Genomic DNA, 15,065 nt, shown 5'->3' on the forward strand with positions numbered 1-15,065 from the left:
CAATTGAGTTCTTTGAAAATGATTTAAGTTTATTCGGTGACGGTACAATTTTCCACCAACGTTGTGCATGTTACGTAATTAATTTAATTGTTAAATCTGGTTTAAAAGAAATGTAATCACATTAAAAGAATTAGAGATAGCCTTGCATGGATTCAAAGTAGTAACCAAAGACAAGAATATTGGTTTAGGTTCTTACAAGTATTAAATATACATCATAGCGCATTAGCGTTAGATATGCCTATAAGATGGAACTCAACTTACATAATGCTTCAAAACAATGCATCCTATAAGGATGCTATAACAAACTATATGTGTGCAAAAGTATGAGTAAATCATATAGACGCATATGATTGGCAAATTGCCGAAGTTTTGTATCAATTTTTAGGTAGGTTTCATGAAGTGACTCTAAAACTTAGTGGAACATATTATCCAACATCACCTTTAGCTTTAGAAGAACTTTTACGAATTGGTATTTTATTTAGCGAATATAGGGAGGACCCAATCTTAGCAGTTCCTATCCATTCAATGGAAAAGAAATTTATAAAATATTAGTCTAAGTTGCCTTTGTTGTATGGTTTAAGTGCTACTTTTGATCCTAGATTAAAATTAGAAGGTTTAGAAAGTGGTTTAGATAACTTACGTGAATTTTTTGGCATCAATTGTTCGAACCAATATCCAATAATAAAGGAAAAAATATTTTCGATCTATAGTAAATATGAGATTAGGTTTAGAGTACCTCATAGAGTACAGGAACCGCAACAACAAGACGAAAACCCACATTCATTCTTAAATGTTTTCGGGTTGAAGAAGAAGAAGAAGACAACTCAAACAGAAGTTGTGAGTGAATCTTCATCAACAAGTGGCAGTGGCAGCGGTGGCAGCAGCTTCAACGAGCTTATGGCGTACCTTAGTGAAGGCTTAGTAGTCGACGGTACGGCAGAATCGTTTAACTTAGTTTAATGGTGGAAGGCACGGGCATTAACTTGGTCAATCCTAACTCGATTGACAATGGATATATTTTTTATCCCAGTCTCCATTATTTCATCCGAACAAGCCTTCAGTACGATAGGAAGAATACTTGAGGAACGCCGGAATGCATTGCAAAGGGATATTGTTGAAGCCTTAGTTTGCATTAAGGATTGGGATCGGGCCGCTCAACATCTATAGGATACAATTTCGCTGGCAAGCCAAGAATGGATCGATGAATTTAATCGATTAACATTTAATTTTGAAGACGATCCTTCAGCTTCAAATTAAATTGTAAATTTGTAATTTGTAAATATGTATTTACTTTTGACATTGTATTTGTAATTGTATAACTTTGTAAGTTTGTAAAATTTGTAATTCGTTACAAAATGATTGCACTCTTTTTTCCTTGCCAAGTTTTTGTCCTAATTGGATTTTTCTTGGTAAGGTTTTTAACGAGACAATCATAAATTACGAATTTAATATACATCATTAATATACATGATTAATTTATTCAATTGTGTTAATAATGTCTGTTGAATGTTGATTTTGATTTTTATATAATTTTAACACAAACTAACTTAATAATTATAAAAATTAAAAAATATTAAAAAAAATTCGGTCTATTCGGGCGGCCCGGCCGGGTTCAGGCAGCCAAATATAAGCCCGCGGCCCGTTCAAGGGCATTTTCAAGCTCGGGCGGGTGACCCAAATTTTTCAGGCAAGTCCGGCTCGGACTCAAGTAAAAACTCAGTATTTTCAGGCAGTCGTAAGCGGCCCGTCCACGGTCGTTTACTCTTTGCAATCTGTGAGGAACTATCTCATGAGAATGTTGTTGTATTTTATTTTTCAAATTTTGTTCTACTGTTTTTTTTTTTTTTTTTTTTTTTGGCCCTCAAAATTATTGTGAATGTGAATCGTGCCCTGACAAAGTGATACTGAAGATATGGTTATGCAAACGTTTCATGCTTGTGAATTGTGCCTAACACTCCAATACAATTGCTAGAGCTATCATTTCAATTTGGAACAAGACAAAATATAATGAAAATCGGTAGTAAAACACAAATGAGGTAATATTAACGAATTTTAACTCCAATTTATAATAGTATTGAAATTCAGTTTTACATAAGAAAGCAAAGTTTCTGTTTCTTTTGTTAACAAATCGTTGTAGCCAAGTAAAATCCAAAACATAAAAGAATTAATTTCTATATTTTCATTCCCTAATTTGTCAAAAAATTTTCCATCAACTGCTCGAGCCTCAACAGCCCAAGACTCCTCGTATCTCAAGGTAACATACATACAGCCAATTGAATAGAGGAAAAAGCGAAAACAAAAACAAAAAAGAAACCCCCTGTATATCTAATAACCTAAGAACTCTTGAGATATTTAGGTAGTTCTTTATCGGATACATGTTACATTTCCGAACCGCAAATGAACTGAACGACTCGACATGCAGAAGGCGGGGCCATTCAACATGCCCTTGCAATACTTTCCTAATGGTAATTTTTTGGGTAATGGGATATCTTCAGTATCCCTCTAAGTATGGCCTGTAAATATTATCTAATGAGGGGGCTGAGTCCATCACCTTCCCAGCCGAGTTTGAGCATCTGATCCACCACCTTCAAGCTCAACTGCAAGCAACAAGAACGTGATTCACAAATGTGACGCTAAATTAACCATTATCGTTAATAATAACGAGTGTTACCATCATTTTTTACTTTATTGTTTATATAAGATGCATGCGTATGTGCGAGCACTCTGCGCTATTGGCTAATTGGTTGTATAGTGGCAAGACACAATGATTTTCACTAGTAAGACAACTTTTGATCTCTTCTCAACTATCAAAATTTAAACTGAAATGTTGTACTGTATTGTTCCCTTGTTTTCACTGTATTGTGCTTTTATTTTAAAAGGTGATAAACAGAAAAAATAATACTTTTTAATACAATCAAGTGATGAACAATGAGAAGAACCAGATTCAACTTACAGTGGGATCTGTGAAGATTATCAACTGCTTATCAGCGGTAGACACCAGAAGATTCGTGTTGTCATTGTTTAAAGCAAGAGCGGTAATATCCTGTCCCTCTACTAACTTCAGGATATGAAATATCTGCAAAAATAAGAAAAGCATATTACTAATAAGTAACCATGAGAAGCATATTATTAATAAGTAGCCAGCATGTTAAAGGAAACTAACATATATATGATGAGCAAAACCGATTTTTCATGAATGCGCAAAAGAAGCTAAGACATGCAAAGGATATGAGCCTGAAACCGGGTTATCATGTCAAATGTCAAGAAAAGACAAGAAATGTGTGTGTACGCAAGCAACAAAAGAAAAAGAAATGAAAAGAAAAAAGCAAGAGGGAATCAATTATCAACAGAGTTACTAAAATTTGTTTTTAGATTCCTCAATTTGGAATAGAACATTTTACCCTGCTCCAGAGCTTATTCTAACTTAGCTCTACCTAGAGCACGCATGGAAGAAAAAACACTCAGATTTTCATCTAAACGGGTCACAGTGTGTAAACTTAAGTAATCACCTAACACACACCAGCATTATAACAGAATCTCCTAAATGGACAGCAATGATAAAACATGTGAGCTTGACTCATTTTACCCATTTTCTCATACCTTCAAAGTATGCAGATCCAAGAAGCAGATTGAAGGTGATGGAAGATCCAATCTGTTTATTTCTTCATTCTTGTCAGATTCCTGATTAATATTGTCAAATCCTGGCTTCTTCAGCTTCAAATCCCAGCTATTGGGTTCGTCATTTTCCATACATGTGTTTATTCCAATTAGAGCACTTCGTCCGTCAACAGAAATTTCAATGCAACTGATAGTTCTGGTGAAAGGAAGTTGAATACTAGAAATTGGTACCCCGTTAAGAGTAAAGGTCCTGAGACTATGTTGTGATTTGTTCCAAGTGAGTATAACTCCTTCGGATGAAAGGCAGACAGCATTGGCCCTGATACCAGGCAGTCTTCTTACCAATCGACCTCTTCTTATAGAATGTAACAAGACATCAGATGAATGGGAGCATGACACAACAAGTCCAAGATCTGAGCTAACGCAACAACAGAGAATTTCACTTTGGTGGCCACGGAGAACATATATGGGACCTTCTATGTGACGTCTCCTGCTTTTCTCTGCCAATGTGCTTGAATTACTACTGCTGGGTGAATTTGCTGTACTGGCACCAGCCTGAGGGTTCAATATGCTGCTCGACTGAGAGGTAAATGCCCGATGTATTCTCCAAAGTAACACAGTAGTGTCTCGGCTTCCTGTCACAAGATAGCTGCTATCAGGTGAAAGACCAAGACAAGTGACTGAAGCACAATGCCCATGGGCCGTTTCTAATGTTTTTGCTCCATCCAATGATATTAGCTTGATACTGTTATCCACGTGTCCACCTAGGTAAAATCCAAACAGATTGTCAGCTCCGTTATCTTCAAATACAATAAACTGCCTTCAAAAATGGAAAATTACACAATGGACATGACACGCTCAAATATAGGACTGGCAGACTGCTACTATGTGAAAAAATACGCAAACGATGCATCAAATGTGAAAGCTGGAAGGACTAGGAAATCTCAAATTAAATTAATATCATAGCCCAAGTGGCAAAGTGTTAACTTAAATCCAAAGTCAAGGTTCCTTTTCCATTCCCTTTGCATTATAAGCGTCTCCTTGTTTTCTCTGCAAGTTGAATTATTTTAACAACCATTTATACCTAAACTAAAGTTTAAACTGACAGAAGGATTTCATTTAATAACCCAGATGGTATAGCTTGAGCTTGAAAAGCAGATGACATAATAGTTTGTCAAACGTATTAAATTGTGTCCTGAACTAAACTAAACATGTACCTAGATTTAAAAGAAAAAGTACTTTTGAGAGGTCATATGTACAGGAATCTTATAATAACATTATAAATGCTCTAAAACGAACATAACGTGCTATTTTGATATAAAGATCACTTCATATGTCAGGAAGATAATTCCTTAGACTCGAGTTAATGTCGCATAAAATTAAGAAGGCGATTATGATTAAATGTATATGCGGAAACTTACCAGTGATAATTTCCTTATCCCATGTTATGGAAACAATAGATGAGCTTCTAATCCCTGATGTAGCAAAAGCTAATGCTTGTGGGAAATGCCAATCATCAGAACCAACCCCAGACGGCCCTTTGAACATCCGCATAAATGTTCCACCACTAGAGCTTACTGCAGCCTTTCCATGTTGAAAGAGGAATGGTGTACCCTGACCATCAGGTGTGTTTGGCTGCCACTTGTGCTGAGCAACATGAGCTGCTGGTGCATTTATATCCACGATTACAACAGTATCTGAAGATGCATGAATTGCAGCAGCAGGTAGATTGCAGCGTTCAGGTGCAGGGACGGAATATGGTTTGACCTCCTTTGGGTTCCGGAATATGGTCTGAGTGAAAAAGCCAAATCATGATTTTCTTAATTGTTTGTAACATTAACAGTTGATACTACTGCTAGTGCTTATGTACCCTTCACAATTTTTATGTTCTCATTGCTATTATCATTATCGTCATTTTTACCAAGCCTACCAGCTTAAAAAGAATAATAATAATAAAAAGAAACCTTACTAAATTACAAAATATTCTCAAAAGTTTGGCAATTAGGTGGGCAAAAATTTTAACCTACTGGCACTCTTGCAACAAGTGATCTTCTTTTAATACAAAGGAGAAAAGGAGAGCAAGAAATCATAGTTGAGAAAACAAAATAAAATTTTTAAAAAAAAAAGAAGAGAGAAAAGAAAAACCAGCCTACATCACGTTATCCTACCCCAAAGAAATAAGATATATAAAAAGAAAGGAAATTACGGTAAATAGACGTTTTAAAATTTTTAATGTAGTAAATAGCCAATTATTTTACTTTGAAAATGAGTTTATTAACCAAAAAAGTTAGTAAATATTATGTAAATAAAAAAATAGTAAATATTAATTAAACATTGATAATAGTATATTTAATTTGGAATTTCACAGGAATAAATCCGATAAGGATTTACCAAATTTGGTCAGAGACAAATCTATCAAATTTGGTCACAGACAAATGTGTCCAATTTGGTCATGGGGATTTGCCCGAATTCACCAAATTCGTACTTCCCAAAAAAATTCGGCCATTAATTTTTATCCGCCCACCCAAGAAATGGTTATTTACCTCCTCCCAGAGAAAAATACTAAAACTCTTTAAATGTTTGCCTCCATAAAATTCATTAATGTGCCCACAAATCTATATAAATTTTAATTTTATACACCTCAAAATTTTAATATCAAGTTTAATCCAGAAACTTTATGTGCCTCAACTGTATGAATTGTTCATACAAGTGTGATATTTCGCAGCTAGTGTTCATAGATTATATATATATATATTATATTCAATCCTCCTCTTCTTCTTCTTCTTCTCCTCCTCTGTTCCCTTCTCCCCCCCTCATAAGCCAACGATGATGGCTAAAGGGAATTTGCACTGCTCAAAAGCTTGAATTGTTTATTGGCTATAATGAATTAGGGAGGTTGAAGGCTTGAAGCTAACTTTGGTGTGATTTCTGTGGAACTATAGGAAAGAGATGAGGAATGGAAACGATTGGCAAGATTTGAATTGATATTTGATGTCATTGGTGTATCAACGTAAGGTGAATATTAGGACAATTGAGATTTGTATATTGCCTCTTAAAATATTATAATTTCTCTACTCTTTTTCTTTAGATCTCATTGACATTCTAATTTCGATTCCTGTAATTTATATTCTATATCCAATTGGACTTAAATAGATGAAGGGTTTAGCCAAAAGGAAATAGAAAATAATAATAAGAATAATCAGCATTTACCTGCACATGAAGGGCGTCCGCTAATGGCATCCTTTTCATATGAGGCACGGTAAGAAGTTGGGATGGTGTTTGCCCAAAGTAAGCAATTTGATCTTGTGTGGCACGCTTTTGTATCTTTAATTGGGACAAAAAGTAGGGAAAAGATTTTTAACTAAAACAATTTGTTTTTTAACGAAAACAATTTATATCAATCAAACGTTTGGAATAGCTAATTGAATCCCAGCAACAATAAATAAAATAAAAAATATCAAATTGGACTTACTGGGTTCGAGATTTTATCAATATCAACAGTCCCTTCATAGGTAATGTAAAAGAAAACATTATTTGCCAATATAGCTTCTTTTCCTCGTTGCTTATACCTGAAAAATCCAATTTGTTAATGGAAATACAAGTGAGTTGATCCAAAGGAGACAGATTTCACATCTCTGTATCTCTCACCAACTTCGAAAAAGTAAATGACTTTTTTAAAAAAATAAAAATAAAAAAAAAGTAGAAAAAAAAAGGAAAAAAAAAACACACACACAACGCAATCAGGAGAATTATAAAACCTTGTTTCAGAAAGTAAGAACCCTACCCAAAGATAAGATCAATCCATTCGTGCAAATGTGCAGATACATGCTCACTCTCGAGAGCCATTTTATGCTTATGAATGAAATCTATAGGGTTTTCGGCCCAAGGAGGAAGTTTAACGGAATCTGATAATAAAATCAAAACACAGAACATTCAGTTTCAGTCAAACTGCACGGACATTCTATCACTGCCACGAGCACAAAGTAATTTGAGGAACATACCAAGCTTTCCGCCTAACTGTGTCGTACCAAAATCAATTGAGTTTTCATTGGTTAATATCTCAGGGAGGTAGAAAAGCTCAGGAACCTAAAAAGGAAGGGAAGAGAGAGAAAGAGGTATTAGATTCAAAAGAAAATTCCTAAACCTCCATAAGCAGTCATTTCCAAAATACGGAATTTATATACATATCAATACATACCACATAAATACATATATATACATATATATACATGCATATATGTAATATACATTATGACATAGAATAACAGGTAGTGGGGTGTCAGCGGAAATGGTCAAGATGGAGACCGTACCAGTTCCTTCACATCACTCATGTCCTCAAGAACTCCATCCCAAGTAGCAGCAATATCTGAAAACATCCGATCCGCATGATCAAATTTTCCGCCTTGTAGTTGAATGGAAAGAGTTGTAAATGGTTCCACTCTAAAAAGATAATACAGTACCTGTAAAAGAATCAAATAATAAAAGTCAGAAATCATGAAGTTGGTGATAGAATCTAGGCGAAATTGATATCAGTAATGAGAGAACTTTGAGAGAATTAGAAGAATTGAATGATCCTTTATTGATATTCAATCGAAGAATACAAGAAAATGGCAGATCTTCGAGGGTCTGCAGCCTCCCCAACTTGGAACAACTCCAAGATTTCCCACTATTCCTTCAGTATTTTCCTAATCCCTCTCCGACCTCCCTCTCTGCCTTTTATTCACTCTTTTCTTTCCTTCTATAACTAACTAGCCAACTAACAATCTTTCCTAACAAGCTTTGGCTTTGTATCAACCAGGAAGTGTAATCCAGCCTTGCCACGTCACTCTAACCTCCCTGGACCCTCTTATTCTTCTTAATGAATACTTGCCTGAGTAAGGGCTTATCAGTTGGCATAAGGGATCTCTTAATAGAATAAAGAGACAAATCAATGATGCTACCAATAGTAAAACTAATGAAATGCCAAAATAAGATAAGGAGATAAGGAAAAGTAATCATAACTATACAAGAGCATATGACTAAGAGGATATTGGTGACTTTATAGCAATCAGCAAAAGTGCATCTCATATGTATAACATCCTATTTTCTGAGTAAGAAATGGAGAGTACATAACAAAGAAAGAAAGAAAAAGGGAGGAAAAAAAAAGAACTTAATCATACACTTAATGAGGAATAATCAATAAACTTATAGTGATTATAGCCTTATAGGATAATGCATGTGAAGAATAACGTATTTTATTTATAAAAAAAAATACATATGCACATATGACAAGTATATGTCTTTACATTATATATAGACCCGCATACACTGACTCGTGTATATATATATATATATATATATAACATTATATATATAAATATATGTATATATATATAGACACACACATCTATATTGAGAACTCGACTGACAAGTATTCCAGAAGAATCAACAATCTTCATGAACACAAGAAAGAAAAGAAAAACATACAGTTCCAGCACTTGAGTAATGTGAACCATAATGAAATTTGGGGATGACTGGATCCTCAAAGCTTGAATATCTCTCTTGAAATTTTTTCAGTCGATCAGGATTTAGTGCACCGATAGGCTGCAAGTATGTATGAACACTTTAGTAACCTCGTGAACATTATAAAGTTCTGCAATAATTTAAACCAGAATTCAAATAATACAACCTTTGAAAGATCTCGGTAAGAAGAACTGTCCATGAGATCCAAACTCTCTGAAGTGTAATCCGAAAGAATCCATGGGAAAACAGGGTACTGACAACAAATAAATGGGACTGAGGGATAGATTCAGAGAACTTATCCATATACAAAGAGAAATTATCCAAAGAAATCCACCTGAGTAATATCATTATAACTACGCCCAGCCAATGTATTCAGCTGCATCAAGTATTCAAAATTGCTGATCTGCAGAACAGCAGAAGTTGTGTTCCACTAATTATTTTCCCTTTTCTTCATACAAATGCAGGTGAAATTTAAGGAAAATGAGTTGTAACTTGTAACGTTAATTGTAGGTTACTAAAATGACCACTGAAGATCTCAAGAAATAACCAGATCTTTTCCAGAGTTCATACCTCCCACCTAGCCCAGCGCTCCATAAGCTGAGTTCTTTCCAGAAGTTGTTCCGGCCTCTAAACCAAAGATTGAATTGTAAATATCTCAACATTGTCAATACAGAGATGAGAAAGAAAAAATGGTTTATTTCAGAAAGATTTAGGCTCCGTTCATTTCACCGATTCGAGTTTAGAATTCGAGTTTTGTTACAGTAAAAAGCTCTCAGAAACAGTCACATCTAATTTTTTTGTTATAGTAAAAAGCTCTCACATAAAGTCACATCTCAACTCGAATTAAAAACTCAAATCAGCGAACTGAACGGCCCCTTAGACATAGCAAGTATATACTTAAGAAAGATCTATATGCACTACAGTATCCAATTCTGAGATTACTGAACATCATCTCCAAGCTGTGATTGGAGTAAGTACATGCAATATGCACTACCAGAACAGCTAGAAACCTAATTAAGACAAGAAAGATAGGGAAGAACCGGAGTTGCAAGATATATGTTGTTCAGATGAGGAGGACGAGCTTGTACAATAGCACGATATGCATTTCTTCGCCCTTCAGTGCTCTGAGACAAACGATGGGAAAGAAGGGTCAACAATATCAAGAAGTATTGCAGCAGGTAGGCTTTAAGCAGAAAACTATATTAGATATATTTGAGTAGGCATAGTGCAAATATAGTACCGCAAAATCAAAGAAGAAGTTTGAACGGTCAATCATAAAAAGTTCCAAAGCACTTCTTCTTAGAAGATATCTGTATCAGAAACAAACCTTCAAAATGAGATGAAACAAAAGAAAATGCAGAACGACACAAACTTGAAACTCGTAGAAGTTACTTAATTTCAAAATACGCGTAGTATGGATGGGTACTGCTAAAAAACAGGAGTAAACCACCATAAGTTGGAAAACAATGAAAGACTGGTTCCTTCTATCCAGAATGACAAATAGCAATATGCAGGTGACAAAGAAATAAGATCTAGTTTAAGATGTAGGAGAATTATTAATCTGAGTTTATAATAAAAAATGTAGATTTTTTTCTTTTTCTTTTTCAATGGAAATATTCAAAGACAAAACACCTTTACAATCACTAATACAGCTTGATATTTCCACCAATAACAACAAACTAGAGGTAAAACTGCTATTTAGTTTCATGATCAAATTATTGTAATGCCAACAATCAACGTCAATAAGTCCACAATATCATAATCTACTATGCTTTTACCTTCTGCTATAAATTTGATGGAGGGAAGACATCAACCAGCTGCGATCTTTTTCTTCATATCTCACTTCCATGCTATTTAACCCATCCACTGCAGCATTGCTTTCACTATTGTCAACTATGAAATTTATTCTTCTAGTTGTGACCTGAAGGAATTGTTAATTCTTAGAAGTCAAAGGTTTTGACAGAAGATGATGGCACTAAATGTAAGATATGAGTACACCACTTTCATGTCGAGGAACATTCCTAAAAGAATGTTATATTCAGGTGCTACTCTCTGAGAAATAGAAGATATCCAGCGATACCAATTATTATGCACAATAGTACAAGAAAGAGATTTAGAGACAGAGAAGAAAACATAACAGGTGAAACTGGAGGAGAAAGACCAAAGAGAGAAAATACGCATGCCAACTCAATGAATGAATATTAAGACATGTAATTAGTGACCTGGTTGCTTTTAAGTGTGATAGTTCTTGCACGTATCTCTCATAGTTTTTGTGGAAAAGGTTAAAAGATATTAGTTCATAACTATTTAGTATTACCAAAACAACTTACAATGATACATGTAAAAGAAAGGAAGGACATTAGATGTTTTGCTTATGAGACTTACTTGAAAAGTTCCACGTATGACTCTCAGCGGGCGAACCATCGATGAAGGAAGCTCAAGAACAATTCTTTCATCAAGTTCACTCGGAACGTAACCAAGGGCAACTGCTGATGAACTTTCAACCAAGTCCTGATCATTAGTAAGTCGAACATCAGCAGATGCCACAGGGACTGGCACGGTTTGCTCAGCTGTTACAGAGAACTCTGATTGATTCTCCGCATTTTGTTCTATACCATAGGCCCTCCCTTCCAAATGATCAATTTCCACTGGGTCATCATCTTCATTTACTCTATCCATCGAGATTGCTTCTGCTGCCAGAATAGGAGCACTTGATGAACTTATGACACTTTGTTGATCTTCTTTTATGTTAACATGGTCATCATAATTGGCAGCAGCACCAAGATGATCTGACCCTCTATAATTCCTCCTTAAACATCGTCTCATCCTAGAAGAAGTTTCCATAAAGTCTAGTTTCCAAAAAACCTACAGAATGTTGCGATATCTCTGAGAGAACGTGAATAATAAAAATCTGAACAAGATGCAGAAGGCTAAGGCTATCAAAATACAATAAATAATTATGAATGCAAGAAGAATTTGAAGAATGAGAAAGTAAGATTGGTTTCCTTTTTACAAGAAACAAAAATTTGCTCGGGAAGATAATAAAGAAAACGAAAAAAAAAAAATGAAGAACATTAAAAACATAAGAAAACAAAACAATATGAAAACGAAGTGTAACAAATAATCAACTAATCACATACACGTGGAGGACTGCATAACTGTTCTGCAAATGGCCCAAAAAGACAATTCATTTCTAGCAAGCAATGAATGAGTTTACGCCATGCTCGAATTCCATTGCCTAAACGATGACGAGCTATTACGTCTACTTGAGCACGCCTGTCGACCTGGAGAACCGGAGTATAATTATGGCGTGCTAACTCAATATGTAGTGAAAAATAAGGGAGAAAAGGACTGATAAAACCTCTGATCTTTGGATGTTCCTTGCTAAAGCAAGACTTGCAACAAGGACAGCAATAAACTTATAGGACAAAGCATTAAAATCTTTTCCGTAGACTGATTTTGTATCAACTGGTTGCAAACATTCCATCCAGGCAACTCCCATTGCTTCAGCAACATTCCATCTGTTCACACGCTCCGTATCACTAGCATTCCTCCGCTGCGCAGATGTGGCCATAGCCACAGCACTGAGACCCCTCCCAGAACCAATTTTCGCATTACGCTCAAGATCTCGTGCAGCAGCTAAGGCAGCAGCTTTTGCTGCAGCCTTGTCCTTTGGAAGAGCTGAGGATTTGTTAGGCCCCTCCAAAGGTTTTGGAAAGCTTGAAAATGTATGGAGCCTAGTAACTTTACGCTCCAATAACGAGGAGTCACGCTTAAGCTGAGCAGTTATTGTGGGAGCTGGATTTTCCCCACCAGATGCGCCAGCAGCAATCATTGCAAGGGCCATTGCAGCAGGTGGTGATGCGAAAGCAGCAGCCCAAGCTGGAGAGATCATCGCCAGGGCGGCCTGAAAAGGAGAAGGAAATGGATACTAGTTCAAATTATGTGAACAAAATAATAGAAGCAGAAACACCAATTGAACTAGCTTCAAGTTTGTACATGAAAATTTGCAATGACAAGGCACATGAAGATACATAGTCCTCTATCATAGAGCTACACAGAAGCTATAAAACACCGTTTAAAACCTGTATATGTTTTTTCTTCTGAAAGAAACAGAACTTCTATCCGAAAAAATAGCAATTTACAAGCAGAGGAAGAGTTTTCCTATCAAAGACAAAACTGAAAAACCCGTATATGATTAAAAATAATAGAAGATATTATACTTGTTCCCACAGGAGAGAACCAGCCTGAAGAAAACTAAAATGTGACCCAAAAGTTTTGAAACCGAACTAAAGCACAAAGATAATGCCTTATTTATGCAAGGATGACATGTTTGGGTATGCTGTATGCATTTAACAAGACACAACTTCCTGCTTGAAACTCTTTATTATAAACCCTCCTATACTGTTGAAATACTTTACACAAACAAGCATCTCCCTACATAGTAAATACGACATCCTAAATGAAGCATAAAAAAACTATGTTATATAATCATAGTAAAGCAATAAAATTAGAATTGACAAAACAAGAATATTTACACTTGCGGCCATTTTTTGAAACATCAAAACTACCAATAAGGGTCATATTGATAGAAGGGGAGAACGCATTTAGTTAAAAGAGTAGTTGACTTCATGCATAGAAATACATAAACGTGATTTAGAAACCTCTACGGGGAGGGAATCTGCAGCTAATGCACGGTCATCGACAATAAGTGGATTCAAACCATCAGCAGTTGCAAGTTCATGAATACCAGCCAAGAGTGGCCTCCACCTTCTCAGAACAGCAACAAAAGGAGGTATGATGGCCTCAAGATACTGTTTACGAAGAGGCTTTCTGTCCCTACTAACTGCATGATATATCTGCAAGATCCAATCAGCACTACCATATAAACAAACACATCTATAGATAACAGACAAACAGTTAACGCCGTTAAGATTTAGCTGAAAGGTATCAATTCTTTCTTTAGATCAGAAAAAGGAAACCAATGGAAAACTTTTAATATGGCTATATAATGCCATAGTTGTTAAAAAAGAAAACTTGTAACGGCTAAGAAGAGATGCAAGTAATTTACGCAGGCAACTAACCTCAGAATAAAGAACACAAGAAGCTACTAACACTCTCTGTCTCTTAGAATCTGATATCGGCATGTTTAGAACCGGTGAAAGCACACTGTAAATCAGTAATATGAATTAGCCCTGATCCACAATATTGAAGGGACAAAGAAGGCACTGCAAGGTATCAAAATAGATTTTTCAAAAGAAACAAAAACAGTTCATAAGACCAAAGCCAATACAATAAACAAGCGTTCACTTATCATAAGGTCCGGAAAAAGAATAGCTAATAATATGTTTATGAATGAACACATTTTCAGAAGTAAATCTTTTTTCTTTCTAAAGAGATGGACTAAAGGTTCGTAAAACTTCCAAATCCTCCGCTCAAGAAGTCACTACCTGAATCACTTAGGGCAACTTATTGGGTACAATACATTATTTTCTCAATTCCTATTTCTTTTTTCCTTTGCTGCTGATATCTTCATCCTATAATCTTAAGAGAATAGTAACACCTTGCAAGGATAATGATGTATATTATATTATCATGTTTTATTCCATTGTATATGAAGTACACAAAGGGCATAGACTGCTTGTAATATTACTTCATACCAACAGTTTCTGCAATGTTTCTGATAAAAAAAGAAATGTTTCAACAATTTCCATGTTGGAATTCTGAGTCAAAGTTATATTAGGAAAGTTTAGAGATTTTGTTTATGTATTTTTGGTATAGAACAATAAGGAGAATCTGGTATTACTTACCAGATTCTATAGTTTATCTCTTTCCTTTTAGTGGAGGATTCTCCCCTAATTAATTGATTTAGGACCGGTACTAATGGCTGGAATAATACAGCCATCTCTTGTATATATATCTCCCTGTATTCCTTGTAAACGTTA

The 15,065-nt window shown here is 35.3% G+C and overlaps 1 protein-coding gene across 1 annotated transcript in view; it reads right to left on the bottom strand.

Annotated features, from left to right (window-relative positions):
* Window positions 1–2,158: 2,158 nt before the first annotated feature.
* Window positions 2,159–15,065, bottom strand: part of LOC21407352 (BEACH domain-containing protein C2) — a 34,537-nt gene continuing 21,630 nt past the window's right edge. The window contains exons 12-32 of the mRNA XM_010094421.2: window positions 14,205–14,289; window positions 13,785–13,979; window positions 12,482–13,027; window positions 12,261–12,404; window positions 11,506–11,985; window positions 10,899–11,041; window positions 10,361–10,430; window positions 10,161–10,244; window positions 9,691–9,747; window positions 9,455–9,523; window positions 9,287–9,373; window positions 9,085–9,201; window positions 7,929–8,078; window positions 7,620–7,704; window positions 7,403–7,523; window positions 7,091–7,187; window positions 6,829–6,942; window positions 5,040–5,409; window positions 3,601–4,382; window positions 2,954–3,076; window positions 2,159–2,597 (exon numbers count right to left, since the gene is read on the bottom strand). Of these exons, the coding sequence (XP_010092723.2) occupies window positions 2,523–2,597; window positions 2,954–3,076; window positions 3,601–4,382; window positions 5,040–5,409; window positions 6,829–6,942; window positions 7,091–7,187; window positions 7,403–7,523; window positions 7,620–7,704; window positions 7,929–8,078; window positions 9,085–9,201; window positions 9,287–9,373; window positions 9,455–9,523; window positions 9,691–9,747; window positions 10,161–10,244; window positions 10,361–10,430; window positions 10,899–11,041; window positions 11,506–11,985; window positions 12,261–12,404; window positions 12,482–13,027; window positions 13,785–13,979; window positions 14,205–14,289 (3,994 nt within the window). The 3' untranslated portion in view covers window positions 2,159–2,522. The remainder of the gene's footprint in view (window positions 2,598–2,953; window positions 3,077–3,600; window positions 4,383–5,039; window positions 5,410–6,828; window positions 6,943–7,090; window positions 7,188–7,402; window positions 7,524–7,619; window positions 7,705–7,928; window positions 8,079–9,084; window positions 9,202–9,286; window positions 9,374–9,454; window positions 9,524–9,690; window positions 9,748–10,160; window positions 10,245–10,360; window positions 10,431–10,898; window positions 11,042–11,505; window positions 11,986–12,260; window positions 12,405–12,481; window positions 13,028–13,784; window positions 13,980–14,204; window positions 14,290–15,065) is intronic.

Source organism: Morus notabilis, unplaced genomic scaffold (assembly GCF_000414095.1).
Source record: "Morus notabilis unplaced genomic scaffold, ASM41409v2 Scaffold98, whole genome shotgun sequence".
In the NCBI taxonomy this organism is placed as follows: domain Eukaryota; kingdom Viridiplantae; phylum Streptophyta; class Magnoliopsida; order Rosales; family Moraceae; genus Morus; species Morus notabilis.